Source organism: Harmonia axyridis, chromosome 3, assembly GCF_914767665.1.
Source record: "Harmonia axyridis chromosome 3, icHarAxyr1.1, whole genome shotgun sequence".
Taxonomy (NCBI): domain Eukaryota; kingdom Metazoa; phylum Arthropoda; class Insecta; order Coleoptera; family Coccinellidae; genus Harmonia; species Harmonia axyridis.
In genome coordinates, this window is record NC_059503.1 from 2,487,324 (window position 1) to 2,504,341 (window position 17,018).

The 17,018-nt window shown below is 32.9% G+C and overlaps 6 protein-coding genes across 6 annotated transcripts in view; 2 read left to right on the forward strand and 4 right to left on the reverse strand.

Moving 5' to 3' along the window:
* Nucleotides 1-331: 331 nt before the first annotated feature.
* Nucleotides 332-1,899, forward strand: LOC123676989 (coatomer subunit epsilon). The gene is made up of 4 exons (XM_045613359.1): nt 332-538; nt 592-1,044; nt 1,097-1,321; nt 1,681-1,899. The coding sequence occupies exons 1-4, from the start codon at nt 437-439 to the stop codon at nt 1,816-1,818; spliced, it is 918 nt and encodes a 305-aa protein (XP_045469315.1). The 5' UTR covers nt 332-436; the 3' UTR covers nt 1,819-1,899.
* LOC123676990 lies at nt 1,833-5,414 on the reverse strand. Its single transcript, XM_045613360.1, has 4 exons — nt 5,265-5,414; nt 3,308-3,629; nt 2,226-2,442; nt 1,833-2,051 (listed from the first exon to the last, which is right to left on the reverse strand). Coding segments are annotated over exons 1-4 (681 nt in total). The 5' UTR covers nt 5,266-5,414; the 3' UTR covers nt 1,833-1,910.
* Nucleotides 3,774-5,213, reverse strand: LOC123676988 (tubulin delta chain-like). The gene has a single exon (XM_045613358.1). It carries the CDS (start codon nt 5,103-5,105, stop codon nt 3,876-3,878), a length of 1,230 nt encoding a protein of 409 aa, XP_045469314.1. The 5' UTR covers nt 5,106-5,213; the 3' UTR covers nt 3,774-3,875.
* Nucleotides 5,415-5,979: 565 nt separating the features above from the next.
* Nucleotides 5,980-8,331, reverse strand: LOC123676991 (protein arginine N-methyltransferase 5). The gene has a single exon (XM_045613361.1). The coding sequence runs from the start codon at nt 8,129-8,131 to the stop codon at nt 6,248-6,250; it is 1,884 nt and encodes a 627-aa protein (XP_045469317.1). The 5' UTR covers nt 8,132-8,331; the 3' UTR covers nt 5,980-6,247.
* Nucleotides 8,332-8,845: 514 nt separating this feature from the next.
* LOC123676992 (leucine-rich repeat-containing protein 38) lies at nt 8,846-12,118 on the reverse strand. Its single transcript, XM_045613362.1, has 2 exons — nt 11,886-12,118; nt 8,846-10,315 (listed from the first exon to the last, which is right to left on the reverse strand). The coding sequence occupies exon 2, from the start codon at nt 10,312-10,314 to the stop codon at nt 9,166-9,168; it is 1,149 nt and encodes a 382-aa protein (XP_045469318.1). The 5' UTR covers nt 10,315; nt 11,886-12,118; the 3' UTR covers nt 8,846-9,165.
* Nucleotides 12,119-14,215: 2,097 nt separating this feature from the next.
* The window catches only part of LOC123676993 (cubilin), a 69,784-nt gene continuing 66,981 nt past the window's right edge, over nt 14,216-17,018 (forward strand). The window contains exon 1 of the mRNA XM_045613364.1: nt 14,216-14,343. The gene's annotated coding sequence lies outside the window, so the exon portion shown is untranslated. The remainder of the gene's footprint in view (nt 14,344-17,018) is intronic.

Sequence of the window (17,018 nt, forward strand, 5' to 3'; positions counted from 1 at the left end):
AGTTTGTTTTTCTTTGTAAGCAGCATATATCATGAAGACACTACATGATCTGAAGCAGAACTTGTAGAATACAAATACAATCAATTGATATTCAAGAATGATTTTTGATTTGTTGATTAGCAATGTTTTTTTTATTCATCCTGAACGTCTAACAATGAGTAATACGTAGTTACGTCCGATTATTTATTCGAGCTTGTATCATACTTTTCTTTTAAGATAATAAAATAAATACAAATTTTAATAATTCCTATTTTAAACAAAAACAAGAAAGAAAGAAAAGAAATAGTTCAAATGTACTATAGGTCCAAATAGAAGTGTAATGTCAAAATTTGACAACACCCACAGAAATGAAAAGTAACTGACGTGTTACTATTCAAACGTAAACATTTCTGAAGATATTACAAACCTCATACAACATTTGGATCATTCAAGAAAAATGTCCCGTCAACAAGAAGTGGACGAATTATTCGATGTCAAGAACTATTTTTATATCGGAAACTTCCAACAATGTATTAACGAAGCTCAAAAACTTCATAAGGTTGAAAGTTGCTATAAAATTTCCTTCTCGAAACTCACATCTTTGTCTTGTAGCCTTCTTCACCTGAAATAGCTATAATGAGAGATGTCTTCACCTACAGATCTTACCTAGCACAAAAAAAATACCTCGTAGTATTGGATGAAATCAAACCTAACTCCCCCGAAGAGATAAAACCTCTGAAATTGCTGGCAGAGTACTTTTCTGATGAGCACAATCGTGAAAATGTTATTGTTCAGTTGGATTCTCAACTAGTAGGAAGTGCAAATGTCCCATGCGATACTTTTATACTGGTTGCAGCTACCATTTACTTGAATGAGAATAATTTGGATTCAGCCTATAAGGTTTTGCACAACTCTGAGTGCCTAGAAGCCTATGCCTTCATTATTCAAATACTTTTGAGAATGGACAGGTTAGATTTGGCTAAAAAGAAACTCAAAGAGATGCAAGATAAAGATGATGATGCCACTTTGACTCAACTAGCTCAAGCTTGGATCAATACCGCTCATGTAAGTTACTATTTTTTTGCAAATTTGTAGAATATTGAATTTTTTTGTATAGGGGGGTGACAAACTTCAAGATGCCTATTACATTTATCAAGAACTTGTTGATAAATATGGATCTACACCGCAACTTCTCAATGGTCAGGCTGTTACATTCCTTGGTCGTGCACAGTATGAAGAAGCAGAAACCGTTCTTCAAGAAGCACTAGATAAAGATTCTAATTATTGTGATACTCTCATTAACATGATTGTACTCCATCGAAATACTGGAAAGGGCCCAGAGGTAATTCTCTATAATATAATCCATTTGATAACGTTTTTTATAAGTTCTTGGCTTTTATTTTTGACTCAAAAACCTGAATATTTAGTTCATGCCAGAAAGATTCAAATCAGGTATCGACAAAATTAAATGTATAGATTGCAAAAAAATTATCTTACAACTTATTACTTATCAGGTTTTAAGGTGTGGGCATGCTTTATCGGAAAAGTTATCAATACTTTCCAAATTTTCTCCAAAAAAAGTTTTTCATACCAAGATATTGATATAATTTGCTTAATAATGTCTATTATGAACTAATTATCTTCTTTGTTCAATAGAATTGTTATTACTGCAGTTTAACTTTTTTATTTTATTTTTTACAGGTATCAAACAGATATCTTTCACAGTTAAAAACACTGAACCCAAATCATCCTTACATTCAAGATTTGAACCAGAAAGAAGCGGATTTCAAAAGGATTTGTCAAAAGTATAGTCCTTCTGTAGTTAAAGTCCCTGCTTGAATAAAACGATAAAGAAAGGAAAATAAAATTTATATATACATTGTTCATAACAAAATTAATAAACAGTTTAAATTAAGTTAATTTCAACAATTTCATTCTAGTTCCATATCCTCAATTTCATGAAATTCAGTCTGTATTTCACTGGATGTAGATAAAACACCTGATGGACCTGCTCCATCATTCTTTAATGTCAACAGTGCTTCAGGCACTCTCAGCGGGTTGATTAATGACATCTGGAACAGGGAAAAATAATTAATGAAAGAAGTTTCGATTCATTGTTTTCACTAGTGAGCCTCAAACAGTACAACTCATAAAAATTAAAAGTGTTCTCAGATCAAATAAAAATTCAGGATGCTCTTCACTAGGAAATATACAATAAAAAAACACATCAATTTATCTATACTTACATTTGTCTTCTTGCTATATGATTTAACAGAATTGGCTCTAGCAATATGGTCCAAATCCTCTAAACTCTTAACGAAATCAATCATCTTTGTGTTGTCACTACTATTAATTTTGTTAGCCAATGCAGTCAAACATTCGTGGAGGAAATCAGATGTATACGGGTCCAATTTCTTTATACTCTCTCCTTTCATCAGTTCTGATATGATGAAGTAGCACTCTCTGAAACAAAAACTCAATGCAACAATTTTTCCCATTTAATGTATTTTCAAATCCTCAATATTTAATAGATACTTCAATTCATATAAATATTTGTTGAGAAAATATTAAACAAAAAAGTAAAATAATAATTAATGGAATTTTCATAAAAAAATGAGGTCGCAAAAATTCAATTTTTCACAATTTTAGTCAAGTGACGTCGTTTGGAAGTAAAAACAATCAAGTGCATTAAACAAAAGTATTTGACTCCATTATTGATTCAACAGTTTTTTTTAATGATAATTATTTTTATGGTACTAATACACTAATTGTTATTTAATAGTATTTTATTAGAAAATTTACTTGGATGCTTCGAATTGTATCAATGGCAATCTGAATTTAATGTACCTGAAGGATGTGCCTTTCTATAGAGACAATGGATCAATTCAAACTCTCAAAATAACTTGCATATTTCATTGGATGAAAATATGCAATGCAATATGCAATAATAATGGTAAGTTAACTATATATGTCATTTTTCATAATAATAATAATGTTCATTTACGAATTACCGATTATGGTAACAGATTACAGTAAAATGGTAGTAGCGTAGTTAGTGAAACTTGTAAACAAACATGTAGAGTAAACCCATTAGAACCTATGGTCATACATGGGTCATCTTCACATCATCATTTACAACTACCTATAGTTATAATTATGTGATAATAGATGTTAATCATTTGAGTTTTATAGTTTTTTTTGCATATCCAAAACATTTTTTTTGTCAAATCAATGTATATCGTTTTTGAAAGTCAAATCTACAGATGTGTCAATGAGTAATACAATTTTTTTTTGAATACTATGAAATAGTGTTTTCTCAAAACCTTACCTCATATTCACTGAAGTTCCAGTAGCATGATTCTCAAATAATGATATGTACTTGAATATCCTCGAATACAAATTATCGATGCTTTGAGAACTCTGAGATGTTTTCACTAATTTTATCCACTTGTCTAAAGCTGACTCTTCAGCCTCGCCAGTTTCTGATTTCTGAGCGTTGGTCTGGGCCAATGCTTTGTATTCTCTAATTTTGTGTCTTATTTCTAATACAGATTTTGCAGGAAGGTACTTCTGTATCTCTTCCAAATTAGTGGGTCCATAATTCTCTAGGGCCACTAGAAGGTCTCTTTTCTCTCCCCTTGTCCAAGACACTGAAAGTAAGATGACATAAATTATTTTTCATTAAATTATAAAACTTCAGGATTATTCAAAACAAAGATAACAGTTTCTTAATATTAACAAAAATTACAGACTTCTAATAAAATTAGGCATTTTTTAATTTTATCACCACTATACAAGTTAGATTCGATTTATATTTTATTTTCCAATCATTATTACACATTTCTATCTCAGATCAAGGGAAATACTGCCGAATTATGAAAATATTGGACGAATAATCACAAATGTTTATATCCAGCTAATACGTTCTCAATCAATTGAAAAGCTTCACGAAACTCCGGATCTCCCACATTGAACTTTTGATAATGGTGTAAATATGCTTTTTTGGTGAACAGCATCCATGCATCTTCAATAATCGAATTTAAATAATGGCAAATACTATTCCCATTTGTAGCTATTGTTATATTCCTGTTATTTCCACAAATTTTCCTCATTTCATGATAGGAAAACCAATTATTAGTTGGCATCCAATTAACATAACAAGAAGGATCTCTCAAAGCCTTGAAGTCGTTGGGGTCAGGTTCATCCTCACCTCTGGTGATTACAAGAGAAGTGATGTTTTTTTCCTGAATTCTAACTGATGAATTACTCCTCAATTTCTTTCCGTAGTTAGTTTGTCGTGTTGTGGAATTTAATAGAGCCCTCCAACATTGATTGCTTTCAAATTTTGGGTGTTTGGAATTGTAATAGGAGGATTTTATTTGAAGGTATTTGAAAAGAGGATGTGATGTACAATGACTGAGAAAAATAGCATTATTTTCGTTTCCTATTGGTTGAAATATTGAAGCTAGCTGGAATGCTATAAGCTTGTTCAAGTCAGAGAAATTAAGGCTATCATACACTCTTTCTACACAAAGTTCATGTATCTGTTCATTCTCAAAAAGTATCTCAACATCAGATAGCTCATGTAACTTTGTTAGAGAGAGTATTGTATTATAGTTTTGAGTGACGATTTCACCATTTAGGTAAGGTAGCACTATAGCATTCACTATCAGCTTATTTGGATATTCATCCCTTAATTCTTCTATAACTCTGCTACCAACTCCAGAACCAGTTCCTCCTGATGAACTCAGGATATTCAAAAAGGATAACATATAATCGCATTTTTCAACCTCTAAACGCACCTTGTCGATCATCAAATCTTTAATTATGTGACTGTGAACATTGTAACCAAATGCCCAATTATTTGCACCACCACCAAAGGAACCAGCTATAATATTCTTGAAAGCATAAGGAGTTTCCTTTCTATCATTTATTACTTTTGTTTCTGTATCAATTAGGATTGATCGAGCTTCATAATTATTATTTGGTAGGACATTGAACCATTTAGTCAACGACTTGTTAAAATAAGAGGTTTCGTCATTTTTAATATCTTCGAAAATAGTAGAATACAGAGATTCACCGACTTGATTACCACATTGACCATATTGAAGAGTTAAAAAACTCATAAAAATTAAAATTTTACTAGACTGACAACCTTTATTCCGTTTTTATTTAGAATTTCGAACACAAACAAGTTTCAGTACTCAAAATATTCACAGATTAAAATCTGAAATTAGATAAGAGAACTATGAAAGGGATATAATAGATCACAAAAAAGTACTTACTTTAGCTTCTGAATTTTACTAATAACTTTAACTTTCTGTTTCGCCCCTTCTTATTATAATTAAGGAATCCAAGTAAACAATTTTGACATTCTGAAGTAAGGTTAGGCTCGACTTAGAACATCAAATATTCTTTAGCCTAATATGTTCAACAGAAACATAGAAAATGAGAAAATTGATAAATCATTAACTCTTTTGATGTTTTATTTAATGGATCTGGTCCTTAGTTGATGGGAATTTATCATTAAATTAATTTAAACAACTTAGAGCTCATAGATGGTAACCATTACGCGTCATCTATGAATTCTATAGTGTACTAATTGTTGTTAGGTCTAGTCATAGAGAAATATTTGTCTATGGGTCTAGTCATTCACAGATGGCGTCAAAAAAATGGAGAATTCTACTTATTCAACTCAACAAGCTACCTACAGATAACACTACCGTTAGAAAAAAAAATTAATATTTTTTACTACTTCTAATCATTAAGATTTCATTTAAGAGAAAGGTAGTATCATTGTTAATCACTGGAATAGCTCATACTCAACTAATAAGTTAGTTGCAAGAAGAAAAAGTTGACAGTAGAAATTTAACATATATCCATAGAGATCTGGGCAGTGATTTCAATCTTTTGAGCAATATTTAAGAATTTTTAACTTAAAAATTTTAAATTTTTTACAATAACTTATAAATTATATCGATAAAGTAAAATAAAACAAGCCTCATGAGATCCATTTAATGAGTTTAAAACGGAATCGATTCCAATAATTTCATATCAGAACATACAGAAATACAAAAACTAAAACAAGATTTGTGTTAAAATTTCAAATATTGATAATTGACTAAATTTGAATTAATCTTCAAAATTAAAATTCTCAAAAACATGAGTTAACAATAAAAATTATACACCAAGGCAGCATTTTGTTATATAAAATAACTACAAATTCTTTGAGACAATTATCACAATAGCAATGTTAGTAACATTGAGTTCAGCAAATCTTAGTGATGAAGTTGGACCTCCCATTGGGATTCACTATATTACTTTTTCTTGGAGATTCCACACACCATTCATACCAAACTTTATCCTTTGATTCTGATCTCCAGAAAGCAATTTCAATAGTTTCTCCCCCTTTGACAAACATGGGTTCTGGAAGGGGGAAATGAATTGGGAACCAACTTGCCATATTTGGAGTATGGTTCATTGGGTTAGTGCTAAGTATTACATCGGAATGCAAGACTGTATCGAAGTAACCTATAAATCCTGTTAGCAAACAATTCAATTTTGCACGGAATTTCAATCTTTTAAACCTTTTATTAATAATTGGTTTTTTCCAGTTTGGATGGACAAAAGTGAAAAGTGGTTTTGGTTCATCGATTTGATAAAAATTAACCATATGTACAACATATGGTGTCTCAAAACACGATAATATAGTTTTATCAGCTGGTCTATTTGAATGTATCTCATTGTATATTTTTGTACTTTGAATTGGGGCTATGTATGAAGTGTAAGAAACAGGTATCGATATACCATCCTCCTTTAAGAACCTTTGAGCCCCATCAAGACATTCAGGAGATAATTCATTATCACCAAAGGATCCTAGAAGCTCTGAAATAATGATATCTGCCTTTTCTGGAGGATTATAAACTCTCATATCTTCATTAACGAGAACCACATTGGTGTTCCAGTCATTTTCTAAACGATCCAATAGAGTATTACAAGCAAATGGATTTTTCTCAACTGCATAAATCTTTATTGGTCTATGAATAATATGAGAAACATTCAAACTTGCCTGGACTAGGGGTCCTCTACCTGGGCCAACTACCATCAGCACAGGAGTCTCGATCTCCTCAGGTACATTTTGAAGAGCTTTCTGAATAGCATTTTGATAGGTTGTATATTTAATTTGATCTTTCTCAAATACTTCATAGATATTTGAGTCTAGATGATCAGATAGAGGTTGTAGTGGATTTTGAAGATAGTCCTCCATTCCCCGATAAACTGAATCATTTTCTCCAGGATTATATAATTTTCTTCCCAGAAATGAAAGATATTTATTGAATACAGAAACATCACCTTTTTCATCTGATTTGATGATGTATTGCACATCGATTGCCATAAATCTTTGTATAACATCTTGAACAATTTTTGGTAGTACAGGCTTGAGGTGAGTATTAGTTACAAATAAATTTGTATTGATTATAAGTGCTTTTACAGGTTCTCCTAACCACCTGTCTATTATATCAGTTGAAGGAATGTGCTTCACATCAGGCAGTTCCAAAACTAAACCTATACGTTTCTCATAACGACAAAGGGTTCTGAAATCATTCCACCAATCCCAAGAATCTTCTTTTTCATTTTCTTCGCATATCTTGCTATAATTAGAAGGATGCACCATTGGAATAGTAAGCCATATTGAAAGTGTATACCATGACAAAATTTTCTCATAGAGTATCCTTGCTAAATTTATATTCCTTCTCTGTTTTAAATATATTTGTATAGCTGGAACACCTAGATGGTAAGCAAATCCTAATTCTTGTTCCAAAAGTGCTTCATTGTGAAGACGAATATGGTCTATATCGCTGTCTACGTTTATTGTCCTAGTTAATTCAGCTACTACTAGTCTACCCCATTCATTGCCTTTTAAAACTCTATCACTTCTTCCTAGTTGTCCTCTGAATTGTTTTTTGATCAAGTCTCGGGAATAACTAGGGTGGGTTATTTGTGTTACCACAAAATGATAACCAATATCCAAAGCGTATTGAATAGCATCTTTTATATGGATAGGGCAATTCACCTTCAACCCAGTAGACATAGGCTTGCGGTGATCCTGCTGCTTTACAAAAGTATCCCCAGATTCATCAACGTCTGCCATAATTAAAGAACACAATCGTGCTTTTAATGTTCAATTGTTTTTCAAGCGAATATAATGAAGTTCAGATAGATCAATTAAATATTTAACGCATATTGAATAGCCGGTTAAATTTAAAACATTCAAAATAAGCAAACAGCGACACCACAAATAAGCGGACTAATAGTAAGGTTATAAATTCATAACCACCTTTTCACCTGTTACTAGATGTGGACCACAGATAGAAGTATTATCACAGAGAAATTAGTTTACCTATGATGTAGACAACTCAACATACAAATTTATCGATTATGTATTGTCGAGAACGATTTGGCAACCTATTATATTATAAATAATTCAAAAATAATTATATTTTGGATATATAGAATACAAAAACTAGTCTGTGCACCGTCCAGAGCTTCCTCTGAAACTACAACTCTAGCATAGTTTTGCTTCCTGTTTCAGAGTCAATTGATAAATTGTAAAGTCTTAAAGTAGAAATCATTTCCACACACCAATAATAATTTTTAGAAAAGGACGTATGAAATTGAATGAAAGTATTGTTTCTATAAAAGTAAATTTAATTCTATTAATCAATCCATAGTCTAAATATTTCAATTCAGATTTAAATCCCACCGGTAGAATTTTTTTAATTTGATTATTTTCGTACCATTTTTTTCAAACGAGTTGAGAGATTGATATTAGCATTTTATTTGTACAAGTGAATAGAAATTATAGTATTTTATAGCAATTTTATTAAATCTGGCGTCATTTATTTACATTTGTGATATACAGATATAATTAAAAAGAATATGAGTTATATTGACATGATAATATAGCTAATAATAATATAAATTAATAAAATAGTCAGGGGAAGTTGCAATGAATTCAGCAATCTGAATTTAGTAGAATATCTTAAAATAATAACGGGGAATGTTAATTCGAAGTATGGAATCAACTTTGAGGATATACATAATGGCACAAGAAGTAATTGAGTGAATTTTATATTTAATTGATGATGAAATTCTGTACAGGATTAAATAATGATGAGTAAGTTCTTAGACATCTTGAGACTCGATGTGAGTATAATGGACTTTTCTAGTGATAGAATCGAAAATAGGCGACAGCTTATTTTTCATAGACTCTTTTCGAATATAAGCAAAAGCTGCGACTAAACTTAGGAACACAATAGTTAATACCACCAAGAGAATAGTGAGAGCTTTAGAAAACCTTGCATGTTTTCCCTCAGCGTAGTTAGTTAAGTTCGTTATAAATCTCCTACCATATCTAGGAGTCTGACACTGAAGAGTGCGTACATTTCTGATATGAACCTTGGTCTTCATCAACCACCCATAAAAAATTTTCACAGCTGCATCGCACCTGAAAGGATTCCCATCAAGATCCAGCGTAAGACCATCCTCATGTCGCTGATTCGCCCTGTCGAAGGCGTCCAAGTCTTTCTGGGTGAATTTGGTGATATTATTCTGCTCCAAGTCGATGTAGCGCAGTCTTTTCATACAGTTTATGTTGAAATTCAAATTTGGAATGTCGTTGCTACCCAAATAGACATCGTGCAAATTAGGCAGGTCGCAAAACACAGACTCGTCTTTGAAATTCTTTATTTCGTTTTGCTCCAGGTGGAGCTTGTACAGCTTCGTCAGATTGCTGTTGACGAAGATGTCGTGAAGATCTTCAGCTAAGCCAGCGCCGGTGTTGTCGGCGAAGGCGTTGGTCAAATGCAGCTCCTCCAAGTTGTAGAAGTTGGAGAAGACTCTAGGGTGGTGGAAATTCTCGTCGTCGTTCTCAGAGATAGTTATGTTGTTGTGGTTTAAGATCAGTCTCTTTACGTTCATCACACGGTGGAAAGCCTTACCCCTGACATCTCTGATGCCGTTGTTCGTCATGTCTATAACCTCCAAGTTGTTCAAGACGACGTCTTCGCCGAAGACGTTGCTGTCAAGTATTGGCACGTGGTTTCCGGTGAAAACCAGCCATTGTGTCTCCTCCGGAAGCTCCTCCAGCATGGAGGTGTCATGGAATCCGGTGTTGGTGCAGTTTACGACGAAGAAGGTTCTCTGCTCTCTGTAGACCCTGCCGCAGTTGCAGTCTTTGAGGAGGGGGGAATGGCATCCGTTGACGTTTGCGTTGGTCGTTGCTAGATATGTATGGATGATTAGGGCTATCAGGAGGACTTTCACATGGTTCATCCTGAAAAAAATGAATAAGATACTACATAAATACAAATATTTCACTTTAGTGCATTTTGGTGTCTATTTGGATGATATATTACTAATTTCATAAAGTTTGGCATGTTATGTAGTTCAAGAACTATATCTAGAATTTTTAATTTGAAGAACATTTTGGAAATCAAATAATTTAAAGAACAACCCAATCATATCAGGTCCAGTGTTTCAAGACAATTGCTAGGTCAAAGGCGTCGGAACTAATGTTATCATCTGAATTAGGTACTTACTAACGTATACCTGATACTTTCCATATAAGAAAAAAGCTGTCTTCAATCTGTGAACTTTGCTTTTTAATAGGTACTTAATATGATAAATAGGTATTACTTTGATGCAACAAAACAATAAAAAATGCAAGTTGACGGTAATTACTTTGAACAATGGATTAAGATGATAAATGTGTGTTTTTTCATTAGTCTCAAGATTATTTGTCCTGATCTGTAAAAGTGCGTTCATGAAACAACAAAACTGGCATTATAAAATTCAAAACACTATCTCCTTCAATTTTATTCAGTCATCATCAGTGATGACTTAACAATATTCGAATATGTTTTAGGTTCGTTAGCTGTGTGTTGCATTTTAATATGTTTTCAATGAAGGAAATAAATGTTCATTAACCGTCTCAAGGTTGGGAAAATATTTTGTGAATCCGGTTCTCAATTATGAGGATTATTTTATGATTACTGGTTAATCTTCAGTAAACAGGTATATACGTATTATGTGACAAATAATTACTTTAAATGTCTTCAACTTGAATGATGCTATAATGATAACCAATCTTATTGTCAGAGGTGAAAGATGCTGTTAATGATCCAATTTCGTTAAAAAATTGGTTGAAAGAGCATTAAAGAAGAGAAATATTTCAATAAAAGAAGATGTGAAAATATTAAAGAAACGAGAATAAAAATTATCTTGGCGTAATGAATTTTTGAAATATTTCATTTTGATTTTAGAACGGAATTTGAGGTTGAAACTAACTGCATGATATTTTTTTAATGAGTTGCGATAGGCAGAATTAATAAAACTTATAAAATTTGTAGTTTGTTTTCAATTTTACCCTCATATACTGCTGAATTAAATATTCTAAAGGGTTTATTATAGAAGATATTAACTGGACGTGACATTTATCATATGAATAACTGCATTATAAACTTAGAAGTTCATTACACTCAAGACATCTCACTTACATGTGCACTTGCATAATATACCCCAATTATCATTACACAGCACCTCTGTTTGGATGACCTTTCTATAAAAAATGTTTTCACTACCCAAATTCGGTCATAACACCAAACCGTGTACATGTTACGACAGATTTGGAAAATAAAGGTGGGAACTTATAATTATAATGGAAAATTTTATTGTAATGAAGACAAAAATATTCACGGAAATAAGAAAAACCCATAGGAACACCATTGATGTACAATGAAAAAACCCACAACATAGTGATGTCACAGTTGTTTACACTGAACTCAGGTTAATTAACATCATGATATCATAAAATCATCTTAAGTCGTGTTTAGTTGAAAAGTTACCTTTCTGTCTTAAGTACTTTCACCGTCCAAATAAAACTTAGATCACACTGCACAGATCCACAACATCAGTAAGGAATCACTGGGACTTTTCTCCGGGTAAGAGAAAAAGCTTAAATCGAGTCACCCAGGATGGACGGTGTCCATAAGAACGTAACTGGTCTTTCTGGGCAAGTTTGTTTGGCGGAGTGGTGGGGAAGAAGAGTCGACTTAAGTCACAGGTAGGTGCAGTTTTGCGTACTAGACAGAAATTGTACCGATCGAAGTAGGGAGCATTGTCTAGCATGGGTTTAAGCGGATAGTGATGGTTGGATGATTAAAACGGTATTGTCATCGTCAAGTGATGTATTATTCCGGTCTGAATGCAGTCTGGAATGAAATTTGAATTATGATTTCCGGGTATTCAGATATTGATGGATACCAAATTATTTTCGAGCGGTGTTCTTCGGTCACTGTGTATGCAATTTTCGAATTTTAAGCCGAGTTTGGTCTCAAACGATAAGGTTCGACTCATTGATGAATTCGTGCTCAAAAGTTGACGATGCATCAATTTCAATTGAATATGAAAACAAAAAAAGGACCAAAAAGGGGTAATAAATTTTATAGCGTTCATTATATGCAAGATTAAATGATGACAATCGAAATTATCAAATTAATTGAAGGATGAGAAAGATCATATCGAAATTTATAGGCCAAAAAGTATTAGTAAAGGGTGTTTTTTTCGAGCTATAGAACTTTAAATTGCAATAAAACAACGATAGATTATTCGATTGACATCAATTTCATTTATCCGCAAGATAATCTTGTGGCATTAGATTTTAAATATGATTTCTGGCATATGACCGCCACGGCTGGCTCGGATCTGGACGTCCAATTTTCGATGACTCTTTCCAACATTTGTGGCCGTATATCGGCAATAACACGGCGAATGTTGTCTTCCAAATGGTCAAGGGTTTGTGGTTTATCCGCATAGACCAATGACTTTACATAGCCCTGCAGAAAGTAGTCTAGCGGTGTTAAATCACAAGATCTTGGAGGACAATTCACAGGTTCAAAATGTGAAATTAGGCGGTCACCAAACGTGTCTTTCAATAAATCGATTGTGGCACGAGCTGTGTGACATGTTGCGCCGTCTTGTTGGAACCACAGCTTCTGGACATCATGGTTGTACAATTCAGGAATGAAAAAATTAGTAATCTTGGCTTTATACCGATCACCATTGACTGTAACGTTCTGGCCATCATCTTTTTTGAAGAAGTACGGACCAATGATTCCACCAGCCCATAAAGCGCACCAAACAGTCAGTTTTTCTGGATGTAACGGTGTTTCGACATACACTTGAGGATTAGCTTCACTCCAAATGCGGCAGTTTTGTTTGTTGACGTAGCCATTCAAACAGAAGTGCGCTTCATCGCAAAATAAAATAAAATGGACGTAGTGCGCGATACGTATTCCGCACAGAACCATTATTTTCGAAATAAATTGCACTATTTGCAAGCATTGTTCAGGCGTGAGTCTATTCATGATGAATTGCCAAACCAAACTGAGAATGAATCACTCAACAGCTGTTAAATCGGTCGCTATCTTGAACAGTAATGCTTATTTAAAGTTGTATACCTCGAAAAAAAACACCCGTTATTTGAATGTAGAATGACAATTCAAAATTAATGTTGATCGTTTAATCAGAATTATACAATATTACAGAAATATATATGAAAACAATTAGCTACTATGTAGTTTTCAGATAAGATAATTCAAAAAAGCGTACAAGAACTCTCGATTTTACATCAGTTCTTTTCTCATTTTTCATTTCATCAATTCGTCGACGAACCTTTTCTTTTTTGTAGTTCGAAATATTCCAGATGTTTACGTTAATTTTTTTTCGTAAGATTCCCGCAGAAAAATGGATCAATAGTATAAATGATGTTGGTACTCAAGTAAACGATTGCTGTCGACGAATACTTCGTATTCAACGAATTCATCCCCATTATTTTGGAGAGAAAAGTTTCAGGAATCACAATAGAAAATCTGTTAGTTATAACTTTCAATTCCTTTAATGGATTGAAGTTTATAACGAATGATAAATAGGAAGGACTTTCACCGAAGAACAGTATGAGTTTATCCTTGTTCCGTTCCTTCAAGATAGAAACCTTTGCGGAATAACCTTAGATTATCTGAATATTCAATCGTGTCATCAACTCACATAAATACGATGCCAATTGAATAAAATATACCAATTATTCAATGTAGTTCTTGTGGACATTATTTCGCAAGGTCGAGACATCCATGAATATAATAGGATACTTCCAGACAGGAAAATTTTTTAATATTCCCAGACGACCTTACGGATTATCACCGTAGCACGTGATTGGTTCTAGACAGGTCTAGTTGAAATATTTAGGTACATCGAAGTGTTCGTACACGCAGGCTTTACGACCAATCACAACGCAGAATTTTGAAGGTAGGAACATAATCATATCATTAATTAAGAGTTTCGTGATTGGGTACCTACTGCGGTTTACATCATTTTGGAAATCGGTAGGTGGATAATATAAATAAAAAACTTTCGAGAGCTCATTTGAATTCGTAATTTTTTTCACGAGAATTCGCATGAATTACAAAAACGTTAAAATTTAAAATAGAATACAATTAATCTAAAATTAAAAATATAGAATCATAAATTTCAGTTATAATATCACAAGATCATAGACAATATTCGATTATACACCGATTCAAGCAGGGGCCCCGCAAGGGACATCAACGCCCGCGTGCGGAACATATTTTGGCGCCCCTTAAAGGGGGGAGGTGGAGAAAAGCACTGCTGGATAATCGGAATTTTTTTTTTAAGTTTTATTGAGAATCTAGTGTAGAATGGTTGAAAATCTATCACCATTCACCAACCTTCATTGCCTCAAGAACTTTATGGTGTTAGTTGTGACATAATACATTCCAAATGTCATTCAAAATTCAAGCTGTATTCTTCTATAAATTATTCATAAAGGCATAAACATTTAATTAGGATCAATCCAGAAATTGAATGGATGTTTTTCTAGATTTGGCTGCTGCAATTTCTTTTATATTATCAATCAATCAATTTTATCGAGTATCTCTTGCTCTATATCTAAGATTGCCAATCCAGAAAATCTTTCTCATGACATGGTAGCCTTCAAATAGTTTTTAATTATTTTCAATTTAGTGAATGATCTCTCACCAGAAGCATAGTATAAGGATATTATACTATGCCAGAAGCAACAGACATAGGTAGAGTGAGAAGGATTCTTGAGGCAATACTAAGATTCGATAGAGAAGAAGTTATTATTTTCAAAAATATATTGTAGAATTTCAAGAGGATTTTCGCTTCAGATAATGAAAAAATTCTTAGGGCTTTTATCTCGTTGAATAAATCATTTTCTTTCACGCCAGCCTCTTTTTTTCCTGATCAGTTAGCTTTTGTTGAAGAGCATGACAGCATTTTAATAGATATTTGTCATTTAATTTAAGAATATCACAAATAAAACAAGAATCGTTATCGTAATCAGATATCATATCAAACCTACTTATTAAGGAACTTAGTGTTTGATCAATTATTTTCAAGAAGAAATTTATTTTAAAAGCGATTTTTGGATCTTGAGGTGCCTCATCCGTCTGTTTATAATCGAACAAATTTGGTTTATACTTTCGTATCATAGTATATCATGGAGAAAAACCTTGATCTTTCTCAAGAGCAGCCGCTAGTTTTCCAGCTTCCGCAAGTTTTTCCTCGAGAACATTATCATCCCTATAATTTTTGAAATGATCAACTAAATTCTTCAAATAGTTTTGGCACACTTTAATGTCAATCGCTACACTTTGCATCATTTTGCTAACAATATTAATCTGGAATGAAACATCATAAGAAATTATTATACTTCAAATAAATTTAAAAGAATGAATATTTAATGAAAGAGAACTTGCTTTATGCCTAGTTTCTATGTTAAATGTATCATTTTCTGCTATTTCTAAAAGGCTATCACATATTTGAATAAAATGAAACTTTAGCATCCATTCTACTTGACCATCTAGTATCACTCAGGGGTTTTATATGTAACTGAGGATCATGCTTTTTTATAACATTCCAATCTTTTTGTGGATGAAGAGAAATATATATAAAGTTCTTGTGCAATATCAAAAGAGTCCAGTGTTTCATTTGAAACCTTAGCAGCATCATTTTTAGTTGAATTTAAGCTGTGTGCAGCACATGGCGCAATAAATGCCCTAGGATTAGCATCGAGTATGCGTTTTTATAAACCAATATCTGGCTATTTCGTACCTATTGCGACGTTCGGAAACTTGTATAAATTGCAAGAAAGAAGTATTATTTCTTTTGTTTTATTACGGTTTATTTGTTTTCGTTATCATGTAAAATGGTTGTACCGTTGAAATAAATAAATAAATAAAATTTGAAAGAATCTTTTTCGAAAATCTTTGGTCCATCGGTTCTACATGCGGTCTATAAGGGGTTTTGGCGCCCTTTTAGAGTGGCGCCCGCGTGCGGTGCACGCGTTGCACGCGCGGTTGCGGGGGCCCTGGATTCAAGAGACATAGTTCGCGAAACATCTCGAGAGCGCAACTCGAGTGGTGTTTCGCTAACTACGTCGAGTGAAGAGGTTCGTATAATCGAAATATATTGTATAAGCTCGAGTGTTATTCGTTACGATTATTTAACGAATAATTTCAATAACTTTAACCAAAGCACTGCATTTAAGCACTTTTAATTCAATGACACTCGACTGAGTTTGATTTTCATTTTTTGGGAATATCCACGAATGTTACTATGAAAATGATCCTAATGTGGCAGGAGGCGAAACAACAAAACGATTATACCACGTCAAGAGTATATCCACTTATCAATATGACGTTACTATGTAAATTTACGTATTCTATTGGTTCATCAGAACATGAGTTATATAAGCAATACAAGATCATTTATCTTGAAAAAATTTTATTGAGGAAACGAAAAAGCATATAAAAATAATATATGATATTCGATTTTTCCCCTTTTCAATAAAGGAACCAAATCATGGATTGAGTGTCTGCATCAAATTTGTCCACTTCCGATGAATTTGACAATTTTTTTGGCCCAAAATCGAGAATTCT

Coding starts and splice junctions, on each gene's coding strand:
- LOC123676989 (XM_045613359.1), top strand. CDS start 437: ATGTCCCGTCAACAAGAAGTGGACGAATTATTCGATGTCAAGAACTAT. Junction 1,045..1,096: donor CTTGGATCAATACCGCTCAT/GTAAGTTACTAT, acceptor TTTTTTGTATAG/GGGGGTGACAAACTTCAAGA. Junction 1,322..1,680: donor ATACTGGAAAGGGCCCAGAG/GTAATTCTCTAT, acceptor TATTTTTTACAG/GTATCAAACAGATATCTTTC.
- LOC123676988 (XM_045613358.1), bottom strand. CDS start 5,105: ATGAGTTTTTTAACTCTTCAATATGGTCAATGTGGTAATCAAGTCGGT.
- LOC123676990 (XM_045613360.1), bottom strand. Junction 2,443..3,307: donor GGAACTTCAGTGAATATGAG/GTAAGGTTTTGA, acceptor TTTTTGTTTCAG/AGAGTGCTACTTCATCATAT. Junction 2,052..2,225: donor CATATAGCAAGAAGACAAAT/GTAAGTATAGAT, acceptor TCCCTGTTCCAG/ATGTCATTAATCAACCCGCT.
- LOC123676991 (XM_045613361.1), bottom strand. CDS start 8,131: ATGGCAGACGTTGATGAATCTGGGGATACTTTTGTAAAGCAGCAGGAT.
- LOC123676992 (XM_045613362.1), bottom strand. CDS start 10,314: ATGAACCATGTGAAAGTCCTCCTGATAGCCCTAATCATCCATACATAT.